General features: G+C 37.6%; 1 protein-coding gene across 11 annotated transcripts in view; it reads left to right on the forward strand.

Annotated features, from left to right (window-relative positions):
- Positions 1-12,450, forward strand: part of LOC108405269 (centrosomal protein of 63 kDa) — a 116,411-nt gene that overhangs the window by 87,411 nt on the left and 16,550 nt on the right. For 10 of the 11 annotated variants that reach the window (XM_073224223.1, XM_037005053.2, XM_037005052.2 and 7 more), the window contains 4 exons: positions 710-847; positions 3,484-3,598; positions 5,217-5,414; positions 8,320-8,406. In XM_073224223.1, the coding sequence (XP_073080324.1) occupies positions 710-847; positions 3,484-3,598; positions 5,217-5,414; positions 8,320-8,406 (538 nt within the window). The remainder of the gene's footprint in view (positions 1-709; positions 848-3,483; positions 3,599-5,216; positions 5,415-8,319; positions 8,407-12,450) is intronic. The other variant, XM_037005058.2, reaches the window with a different exon arrangement.

Below are 12,450 nucleotides of genomic sequence, written 5' to 3' on the forward strand. Positions count from 1 at the left end.
TGGATTAAATTTGTATAGTGTTACACAATTTTGTGTGGTTAGTATTTTTCTGTGACCATTTTGGGTCCCTAACCAGGAGACTCTATAATGTTTAGAAATTTAGAAACCCCTTGGTCATTCTGTACTGTTGGTGAAACTCCCAAGTATGAAAAGAATTGTAGTCCAGGTCTCCTGGAAGGCCTCCCTCTCTTCGTAGAATAGGTCATGATTATTAGCTGCTTGTTATCAATGTCATCAATAAGCCAGCTATTGAGATAGCCCTGTTAGAAAAATTCGGAAAACTAGTTTTATTTCTACATATGAATTAATGCAATGGGGGTTGTAATAGAAAGTAATTCAAGGAGCTGTACTCCTTTTGCCTAACTTAAGTGTAGCACAGATTTCTTTATACGCTTGAACCCTCTTGTAATCTGTTTCTTTGACTCAAGGTATCAAATGTCAACAAAGTGTATTTGTAATTTTGTCTTTTTCCCTTGAAAAACAGTTTGCAAATCCCAATCCCAGTTCCAAAAGTAAATTGCTGGTGACTCTTTTGAGAATCATTATCTCTTGCCTCTTCACTCTCCCAGTGTTCTTTTTGTAAAGCAGGAGACAAACCGCAGAGTTTTAAAGAGTTTCATTACCAAAAACAGTTTACAAATACGAACTGGTTGTACATTGTTTTTGCATAGATAAAAGGCTTTTAACAGTCCTCTATGTCATTCCATAGGTCACTGGAGGAGCCTCAGACAGAAAGGAGGTACACCTGTCAAGGGCAGGAGGAATCAGACAATGTGCTTTCCCACCTGAATTTGACCCACAATAGTGAAGAACTTCTGCAAGCAGAGGTGACTCGTCTGGAAAGCAGGTAGTTAATGTACATACTCATTTCAAAAATGTTCAAGTTATAATAAGTTTTTGATTATCATATTGATAAAGTAAAGTAATATAATTGAGTGAACAAATAGGATTTTTTTCTCTAACTTCCACAAATGGCCAAATTTTTTATTTCATTGAGAAAATAGAAGCAATTAAAGTAGAACCTCCTAATCCTTCTACCACCAAATCTACCAGTTTGCCTGCATTGTGCCTGTAATCTGTTAGAGCGGATGAATTGATGGATGACATGTCTATGCTCTAAGACTCCACTTTTGTACTGTTTCTAGTTTTTCCTTTTCTCTTTTACATCATCAAGGTCTTCCTCTCTCCACTGGTATAAAATATGCTTTAACAGTTCCCGTATTGGGAAAAGAATTAAAACTTTCTAACCTTATATCCTCATCATCTTACTTCTATATTTATTTGCTTTCCTTCAAAACCATATTCTTCAAAAAGTTGTTATACTGCCGGAACTTCTTCACATTTCACCTGTGTAGAATGTCTTCAGTTAGGATAGGCCCTTGGTGAGGTGGACACGTGGAGCTCCTTCTGTTCTGACGTACTGTTGATAGTTCTTTGGGGTTAGTTGAGCCCTGATTTACACCATACCATGCACAGCTCACTTCTGTCATCATTATATGTGGGGACTTCTTTTGTTCATCATACCTCTAAACTTTTTGACTGGGAAGAGTTTGATAATTTGTTTTGAACATGATTCACAATCATTTGTGCACTAACATTTTCTATAAATGATAAAAATATATAAACTTACTAGCCTTTAGGCAACCAACAAAAAAAATTGCCATCTTACCCTTCTAAGTTTAAGTAACAGATTTTTTATTTTTAGTTTCTATTTTTGGAAACCACTAAGTATTTTCTTCACATTACATGCATAAACACTCACACATATAGTTTCTGCTATATTTACTTTTCACCTTAGAATACTTAAGATATTCTTGGTTATCATTATCAAGGTACACACTTTAGATAAATAAAATAAAATAAATCTTACTCTTTTACATTAGAACTAAAATTTACATTTTTATCATTAACTTTTTAGTAATCTTTTACATATATATATGTTTTACTGTGCTGTCATCAGGCTCAGAAGACTCGTCTCTTGTTTCTGACTTAAGAGTGTGAGTTTAGACACTTCAGCCTCCTTAGGCCCCAATATTCCCATCTGTAGATAGAACAAGATTATCTCTGATTTTTCTTCTTTCTGTATCTCAGTGTTTGACACATTGTAATCCCATACTAAGTGCCAAATAAATGAGCATTTGAAGGTATTTAGACATGGGTAAAATTGAAATAAATGGATATAAACACCAGTGGTCAGTAATAAAACAATGGCTTTAAAATATATTTTTTGTATCAAAAGGCTAGTAGGAAAAGAAACCCTTTTAGACAGTGTATTTGTGGTGCTCAGTTTGAACAAAATATCTCCTAAAACACGAACTGGAGGAATTTAAATAGTTGTTTTTGTGTGTTGTATTGCAAAGATGGTATTTCTGAATGGTTGCTTATCTAGTAAGTTGGCTGCCTTGGTGAAACAATCTAGGCAATTCTTTAGTATTTATTGAATGAAGCTGTGTGTAGGATGTAATGGTAAATAAGTGTGGTGAAGATAGAGATTGTCATGGCAGCTCCTAGAGGGAATAAATAAGGTAAATTGCCATAATCTTTCGAATTAGAATTTATAACCAGTTAAATTTTAAACAGAGGGAGAGAGTATACTTAAACACAGAAATCAAACGTATGTCCAATGTTTGAACTGGATTTAGCTGCTGCTGGTGATAAAGAAATTGGAAATGAGAACCAAATGATGCAGGGGCTGAGGGGATGGTGGGCAAGGTTGGAAGTTGGTGGGGAAGTAGTAAAAGACATGATTTTAATCATAGAAGTTGTAGTTTGAGAGACAAAATATACATGTTAAAGGACCTGAGAGCAATTTAAAGTAGAAAATTATAGAAAATTTCTATATTCAAACTACAATTGAAAATAAACTGTGTTTAAGGTGCGTGGGGTGGATCTGTCAGATAAATGCCAATCTGACTTTGGATGGTGTATGAAGAGACAGGAAGTCAGGCAGAGCAAACAGCACATGGCAGATAGTAAAGCTTTACACTTTAGAAACAAACATTTTTATTAGTAGAAATGAGTGCTGAGATGAGAGGAATATGGTGCCCTGAGGGTCTTACATCTGATGGGGGATTCATTCTTAGGAAGAGTGACAAGCTGGAAACTCTTTAAAGAAGGTGATTCTGGCAGCTGTATGTAGGATGTTATGGTAAATAAGTGTGGTGAAGATAGAGATTGTCACGGCAGCTCCTAGAGGGAAAAAATTAAATAAATTAGCATAATCTTTAGAATTAGAATTTATAACCAGTTAAATTTTAAACAGAGGGAAAGAGTATAGTTAAACACATAAATCAAAAGTATCTCCAAATGTTTGAATTGGACTTCAGCTGCAGCTGGTAATCAAGAAATTAGAAATGAGTATTAATTTGGGGTGGGAGGTAGCATTTAGATAATCCTTGAACATCAAGGAACTAGGTTACATAATTCAGTTTGTGGGATTCAGCATTTGTCTTGTTTGAAATGAGTGGTCTTTTGTCATAACAGCTTGGAGTCTGTAAGTGCAACATGTAAACAGCTGAGCCAAGAACTAATGGAAAAATATGAAGAATTGAAGAAAATGGAAGTACATAACAATGAGTACAGGGCAGAGATTAAGAAGGTAAAATCTACATGAAAAGTTGTATATATTTATGGACTGAGCTATGGCTAGGAGATTATAGAAGTTTTTTTTTTTTTCAGAGTGTTTAGATTTATTCTTTCTTTTTTTTATTTATTTATTTATTTATTTATTTATTTATTTATTTATTTTGGTATCATTAATGTACAATTACTTGAACAACATTATGGTTACTAGACTCGCCCTATTATCAAGTCCCCCCCACATACCCCATGACAGTCACTGTCCATCAGCATAGTAAGATGCTATAGAATCACTACTTGTCTTCTCTGTGTTATACTGACTTCCCCATGTCCCCCACTACATTATATGTGCTAATCGTGATGCCCCTATTTCCCCCTTATTCCTCCCTTCCCACTGATCCTCCCCAGTCCCTTTCCCTTTGGTAACTGTTAGTCCACTCTTGGGTTCTGTGAGTCTGCTGCTGTTTTGTTCCTTCGGTTTTGCTTTGTTCTTACACTCCACAGATGAGTGAAATCATTTGATACTTGTCTTTCTCCACCTGGCTTATTTCACTGAACATAATCCCCTCTAGCTCCATCTATGTTGTTGCAAATGGTAGGATTTGTTTTCTTCCTTTGGCTGAATAGTATTCCATTGTGCATATGTACCACCTCTTCTTTATCCATTCATCTACTGATGGACACTTAGGTTGCTTCCATTTCTTGGCTATTGTAAATAGTGCTGCGATAAACATAGAGGTGCATATGTCTTTTTCAAACTAGGCTCCTGCATTCTTAGGGTAAATTCCTAGGAGTGGAATTCCTGGGTCGAATGTATAGGTATATTTAATGAGGGAAATATTCCCCAAAAGCCACTTGGTATTCAGGAGGAGACAAGCATCTGGAATGTGCTTAGAAAAAGTACTTCTTTGTCATCCTCAGGGAATCCATGTAAGTATTTTCAAGGTAATTGAAGCCTGCCCTTTTGAACCCTAAAACTTTATTATAAACATGCTTTGATGAAAAGCTCTCTAAAAGATACACACATTTTTTTGGCTTGCAAAAAGATATTATGTGAGTTGGCATTCAGTATTTTCTAATTTTCTTATAGCTAAAGATGGTTAGTGGGTATGCATTTGCTTCTGTGCCATGGCAGAAGTCATCACTCATTGGCTGTTGGGGTGAGCAGAGCTGTTTGTCTCTGCAGCCATGGGCCCTTGCTGTCATGTTGCAGACTCATATTTTGTGTTATTTCTGAGATTTCTTCTAGCCTCTTTCTTCCTCTTGTCTTTCTGTTATCTTCTGTGGATCAGGAAACCATATAAAAAAGGTTTTTAGATTAGCAACTAAAAACAGAATGAAGGTCACAGGTCTGTCCTATGAATAATGTGTGCATGGACTTCATTATCTGGATCTCAGCATTTGAATACTTATCTTTCCCTGTTTTGAGATCTAATAAGTGATTGTGGATCTGATCACTTGACCCTCAGTATAGAAATACAACTTAGTAAGTTGTCAATTTTCTGAGAATTAGTTGAGGAAAAAAATTCATGTCTTAATGTAAGGTAAAAATTACCTTACTATTTTAACTATTAATGTATTCATCTGTCTACATGCTTTCTCTTAATTTTTGTGCTTTCCTTTCTGTTTCTTTGTAGCTGAAAGAACAGATTTTACAGGCTGAACAAAGTTACAGTTCTGTACTAGAAGGAATGAAGATGGAAATCTCCCAGCTAACTCGGGAGTTACATCAGCGAGATATTATGATTGCTTCTGCCGAAAGTTCTTCCTCTGACATGGAAAAGAGACTCAAAGCAGAGATACAAAAGGCAGAAGAAAAAGCAGTAGAGCATAAGGTGAAACTTGAACAAAAACTCTTTGAAGTTTGTGAAGATTGAATTTATTAAAGATATAATTTCCATAGTATTTACTTCAGTATGTTTTTTTTTTATTAAGGTATCATTGATATACACTCTTATGAAGGTTTCACAAGAAAAACAATGTGGTTATTACATTCACCCTTATTATCAAGTCCCCCCCATACCCCATTGCAGTCACGTTCAATCAGTGTAGTAAGGTGCCACAGAGTCCCTATTTGTCTTCTCTGAGCAACACTGTCTTCCCTGTGACCCCACACATACCATGTGCACCAATCATGATACCCCACAATCCCCTTCTCCCTCCCTCCCCACCTGCCCTCCCCAACCCATCCCCTTTAGTAACTACTAGTCCTTTCTTGGAGTCTGTGAGTCTGCTGCTGTTTTGTTCCTTCGGTTTTGCTTCGTTATTATACTCCACAAATGAGGGAAATCATTTGATATTTGTCTTTCTCTGCCTGACTAATTTCACTGAGCATAATACCCTCTAGCTCCATCTATGTTGTTGCAAATGGTAGGATTTGTTTCTTTCTTATGGCTGAATCTAAGTATTCCATTGTGCATATGTACCACATCTTCTTTATCCATTCATCTACTGATGGACAGTTAGGTTGCTTCTATATCTTGGCTAAATAGTGCTGCGGTAAACATAGGGGTGCACATGTCTCTTTGAATCTGAGAAGTTGTTTTCTTTGGGTAAATTCCTAGGAGTGGAATTCCCGGGTCAAATGGTATTGCTCTTTTTACTTTTTTGAGGAACCTCCATAATGCTTTCCACAATGTTTAAACTAGTTTACATTCCCACCAGCAGGGTTCCCCTTTCTCCACATCCTTGCCAGTATTTGTTGTTCCTATTCTTTTCGATGCTGGCCATCCTAAGTGGTGTAAGCTGATATCTCATTGTGGTTTTAATTTGCATGTCCCTGATGATCAGCGATGTGGAGCATCTTTTCATGTGCCTATTGGCCATCTGAATTTCTTCTTTGGAGAAGTTCTGTTCATATCCTCCCCCCATTTTTTAATAGGGTTATTTGCTTTTTGGGTGTTGAGGTGTATAAGTTCTTTATATACTTTGGATGGCAACTCCTTGTCAGATATGTCATTTACAAATATATTCTCCCATACTGTAGGATGCCTTTTTGTTCTGCTGATGGTGTCCAATTCAGTATGTTTTTATTAGTCCCTTGGTTTGGGCTCAGGGTGTGCTGGTTAACAAGCATTGTAGTGAGGAATGGTGGGGAAGTAAGAGTAGATACAGACAATGAAAGAGACCATTTCTGTGGTGTGTAGTGGGAGTGTGATGTGTTTGCTATGACAATAGGGTACAAATGGGCTGAGTAGTAAGGGGTGAAATGGGAAAGCAGGTACCAGCTTCTGAAGGGCCCTGCCAGCTGCGTAAAGGAGTTTTAGTGTCATCTTGAGGTCAGGAGAGAATAGGTTTATTAAGCAGGAGTGAAAGGTCTCTGTGGTTGTCCTGTGGAGAATAAGCACAGAGGCAGAGAGACCACTCAGATGCTATTACAGCATTAAGATGTGGGCCTGACAGAGAAAGACAAGTATCAAATGATTTCCCTCATTTGTGGAGTATAACAACAAAGTAAAACTGAAGGAACAAAACAGCAGCAGACTCACAGACTCCAAGAAGGAACTAGCAGTTACCAAAGGGAAAGTGGGTGGGGAGGGAGGGAGAAGAGGATTAAGGGGCATTATGGTTAGCACACATAATGCATAATGTAGGGGGTCACAGGGAAGGCAGAACAGCATAGAGAAGACAAGTAGTGACTCTGTAGTATCTTACTACGCTGACGGACAGTGACTGCAATGGGGTCGGGGGGTGAACTTGATAATATGGGTGAATGTAGTAACCACAATGTTACTCATGTGAAACCTTCATAATACCATATGTGTATCTGTGATACCTTAATAAAAAAAAAAAGATGTTGGCCTGAGCAATGGGCAAGTGAGGCAGGTGGAAATGGATGAATTCTGGAGCTGTTTGGCTGGTACAACCAACTGGGCTTTTTATTGGGTTAGACAGGGAGGGTGAATTAGACAATTAGGAAAGATGTCACTCAGGATTCCATCTTAGGCAGATGAGTAGAAATAGAGAAAAGAGGGCAGGTTTGGGGAGGATAATGATTTTGTATGAAATACACAAAATAGGGAAGCTGGTGGGAGGGGGACATCAGTTTGAAATAAAGACTAGACTTTCATATGGAAATATCTAATAGTCAATTCCACAGAAGACCTGGAGTTCAAGATTAAAATCTGGGTAAAATATTTGGCTGTGGAAGTGTTTGCATGAAGTTGGCATTTGAAACACACTGAGAGATTTAGAGATTATAGTGAGAAAGCATAGAGTATGAAGAAGGGTGGCTTGAATGAAACGTAGGAAACTACAGCATTTCAGGTAAAAAGATATTAGAATGGAAGTAAAAAAAAAGTTCAGTAAGAAAAGAAACTGGGTAGTTTTTAAAAAGGAAGCAGGAAGCCAAGGAAGGCAGGAGTCTTCTCAAGTAGGAATGGGCAAGCAGAAAAGCTAAGGAGAATGATGGCTGAAAATAAGTAACTGTTCTGTAAAAGGAGAGCAGTCCACATGATGTCGGAGGTAAAAGCCAAATGAGAGGAAAACAATAAAAAAGAATGGTTAGGGGTTTTCCAATGAACTTACTTGTCTTCTTAAAATGATGTTTTAGTTACATGCACAATAATTCATCTTCAAACAGCTTAAAAAAGTCTTTTCAGAAAGTGTGTGTGTGTTTGTGTGTATGAATGAAGAAGGCAACTTTGTCTACTGAAAATTACTTTTTTGTGGAAAAAGTTTGTAAGATGTATTTATTGTATTTGTTGTATTTATTTGTTTTTTCTCCTTTTCCCTTCTCAGGAGGTTTTGGATCAGATGGAGTCACTCAAGTTAGAAAACCATCATCTTTCTGAAATAGTGATGAAATTGGAATTAGGTTTACATGAGGTACATAAATAGAAGCTTTAAGTTTTTCTACTAGCCAAACCTTTAGAGAAATCACTTTGTAAATATTGATGTTATAAAAGTGTTAAACTCAAATTATGAAATCATTCTTCCGTTGAAACTTTTTCAAATAAAAAGAAGTTAAGACAATGATGAGAATGAGCAAAATATGACTTTTCCCTCCAGCAACTGGAAGATTTGTCTTTTATATTATGAATATGATGAATACATACACAGTCTGTGTTCTTAATAGGGAGAATATATATAAAGGGCTTAGCATAGTACCTGGCATTTAGCAAGTACACAATAAATGTTAGATGCTGTTGTTATTATTATTATAATTAATATGTTCATAATATCTTTTCACTATGAAGTGTATAATCTTTTAAATAATTTAGTTTTAGTTACACTTCTACAAGATATAATACATTTAATCAGATACTCTAGAATCTTTTATGTTCAAAACATGTTAGTAGATGATGTAATGTAAGATAGGATTCTCTTTTAAGAGATTGAGAGTAATGTAGTAGGGAGGATAAGAAGTGGATGTCAGCTCCTGTGAAACCAGAACATGATAAGCTAATGGTGACTTTTAAATAGTGTGAAAACTCTTTTAACTATTTTGCTACAAAATTTTTAACTATCTATTCTCACCCATCTTTTCTTGATGTAAATAAAATACCCAAAGATTTTAGAAATTATTTTTTTTTCTACACATCCAGAGAAGATGTGCCTCAAAAGATTCATAGTTATACAATGCCCCTATTTGCTCCCAAGTAGTTTTAATTTCACAATCATGGATTATGGAGGCTGGGTGGGAAAAAGTGCAAAGTACTAAATGAATACTTTATTTCAACTAAAAGAAAACATGAAAGACTATGTTTATAATCTTTTGGGAAGTTAAGATTCTCGTAGCATCAGGAAAACAAAGAATTTTACAACATGAAAATGTAAAATTTCTGGATGGAAAAAGACCACATAAAAAAAGACTAACAGACTAGGGGGAGCCAATCTATAAATTGACAAAAGGTTAATATAAAATGTTAATATGTAAGGATTTTGAGATTCAAGATGGTGGCGTGAGAGATGAAACAGAGGATTCCTCCCAAAACCACATATAGTGTGAAAATATAGTTAATACAACTAGCCCTAAAACAGCAACAGGAAAGAAGGCTACACCAGACTGCATACAGACCTCATGAATGGAGTAGACCTCACGAAACAGGGTAACGTTCGAAAGCCGGGACCCTAGCCCTTCCCCCACCTCAGGTCACCAGCAGGAGGAAGAGAAACAGAGCGGGGAGGGGGTGGAAGCCTAGAACTGCTGAACACCCAGTCCTAGAGGTCTGCTTTGGACAACAAACCTACATTGTGTCATGTTCTGGAGGTTGCTGGGGTTGGGGAGCTGGGACGGGCAGAGTGCTTGAAAGACTGGGATTCCGGCCATTTGTGGAGGATGGGGATCCACATCCATCTGCTCTGGAACAAAGGAAAGTCTGAGTCTGAAAGGCTTCTAAGCAGCGAGAGGGCTGCTGAAGCGGCAGGGTTTGCAGAGAGCTTGCTATGCGGGAGAAGGGATAGGTGGACAATATTGTCTGGGTGCACTCTGCCCAGCAAGTTGGGAACTTTGAGGAGCTTCAGGCTCCCCATCCCCCTGGTGGCCTACTCAGCTCCAAGGCCCCCCACTGTGACATGCAGCCTGCTGAACCTTCCTCCTGGCCTGCTGGCACCTGCTCACAAACCAACAGTCACCACTGGTGTCAGGCCAGCCAGAAAGCCCCGCCTGCAACAGCTAGAGATGCCAAGCACAGAGGCTTACACCTGTGTTCTTGGCCCACTGGCTCTGATACTGGAGGCAGGCACTGCAGCTGGGAAGCAGGAAACAGCTCTTACCTGCCCCCAGGCTCCAGCACCGCTCCCCTATGACCCCACCCTCACTCTAGGGACTGAGCAGCTCCAGAGAATAGAGCTTCTGGGCACTAAAGGGCATCACATTGAATTATGAAATGTCAAAGGAACCTGCTTCAGACCAAAATATCACAAACCCCAGAAAAAGGGCCAAATAAAACTGAATTCACCAATCTACCTGAAAGAGAGTTTAAAATAAAAATTATAAACATGCTCATGGAGGTACAGAAAAATATTCACAAACTCAGGGACGAATTTAAGACAGATTCAGTCATTAAGAAATTCCATATCTGAAATGAAATATACAATGGAGGGATTTAAAAGCAGATTAGATATAGTAGAAGAGACAGTAAATGGGATAAAAATTAGAGAAGGGGAATACAAAGAAGCTGAGGCACAGAGAGAAAAAAGGATCTCTAAGAATGAAAGAATATTGAGAGAACTGTGTGACTAATCCAAACAGAACAATATCCACATTATAGGGAAAACAAGAAGAAGAGAGAGAAAAAAGGATAGAAAGTGTTATTGAGGAAGTAGTTGCTGAAAACTTCCCCAATCTGAGGAAGGAGATAGTCTCTCAAGCCATGGAGGTGCACAGATCTCCCAACACAAGGGACCCAAGGAAGACAACATAAAGACATATAGTAATTAAAATGGCAAAGACCAAGGATAAAGACAGACTTTTAAAAGCAGCTAGAGAGAGAAAAAAGATCACATACAAAGGAAAACCCATCAGGCTATCATCCGATTTCTCAACAGAAACCTTACAGGCCGGAAGGGAGTGGAATGATATATTTAATGCAATGAAGCAGAAGGGCCTCAAACCAGAAATACTCTACCCAGCAAGGTTATCATTTAAATTTGAAGGAGGGATTAAACAATTTTCAGACAACCAAAGCTGAGAGAATTTACCTCCCACAAACCACCTCTACAGTGCATTTTGGAGGGACTGCTATAGATGGAAGTATTCCTAAAGCTAAATAGATGTCACCAGGGGAAATAAAGCCAACAGCAAAGTAGAACAGTTCATTACTAAGCAGATGCAAAATGAAATCACTACCCCCAACGTCAATCAAGGGATAGAAAAAGAGTACAGAATATGATACCTAACATATAAAGAATGGAGGAGGAAGAAAAAGGAGGAAAAAAACCTTTAGGCTGTGTTTGTGATAGCATTGTAAGTGAGTTAAATTAGACTGTTAGATAGTAAGGGAATTACCCTTGAACCTTTGGTAACAACGAATCTAAAGCCTGCAATGGCAGTAAGAACATACCTATTGATAATCACCCTAAATGTAAACAGTCTGAATGCACTAATCAAAAGACATAGAGTCACTGAATGGATTAAAAAAAACAAGACCCATCTATATCTGCCTACAAGAGACACACTTCAAACCCAAAGACACACAGACTGAAAGTGAAGGGATGGAAAAAGATTTCATACAGCTAGCTAATAGGGAGAAAAAAGCAGGGGTTGCAGTACTTGTATCAGACAAAACAGACATCAAAACAAAGAAAGTAACAAGACAAAGAAGGACATTACATAATGATAAAGGGGTCAGTTCAACCAGAGGATATAACTATTATAAATATCTATGCACCCAACACAGAATCACCTACATATGTGAAACAAATACTAACAGAGTTAAAGGGGGAAATAGAATGCAATGCATTCATTTCAGGAGACTTCAACACACCATTCACTCCAAGCACAGATTAACCAAACAGATAATAAATAGAGACAGAGGCACTGAACAATGTATTAGAACAGATGAACCTAATGGACATCTACAGAAAACTCCATCCAAAAGCAACAGGATACATGTTCTCAACTACACATGGAACATTTTCAAGAACAGATCATATACCAGGCCACAAAAAGAGCCTCAGTAAATTCAAAAAGATTGAAATTGTACCAACCAGCTTCTCAGATCACAAAGGTATTAAACTAGAAATAAGTTATTATACAAAGAAAATGAAAAAGCCCAAAAACATATGGCGGCTTAATAAGATGCTCCTAAATAATCAATGGATCCATGACCAAATAAAAACAATAATTCAACACTTCAGAATCTGTGGGACACAGCAAAGGCCATGCTAAGAGGGAAGTATATTGCAATACAGGCCTACCTCAGGAAA

Source organism: Manis javanica, chromosome 16 (genome assembly GCF_040802235.1).
Source record: "Manis javanica isolate MJ-LG chromosome 16, MJ_LKY, whole genome shotgun sequence".
NCBI lineage: Eukaryota > Metazoa > Chordata > Mammalia > Pholidota > Manidae > Manis > Manis javanica.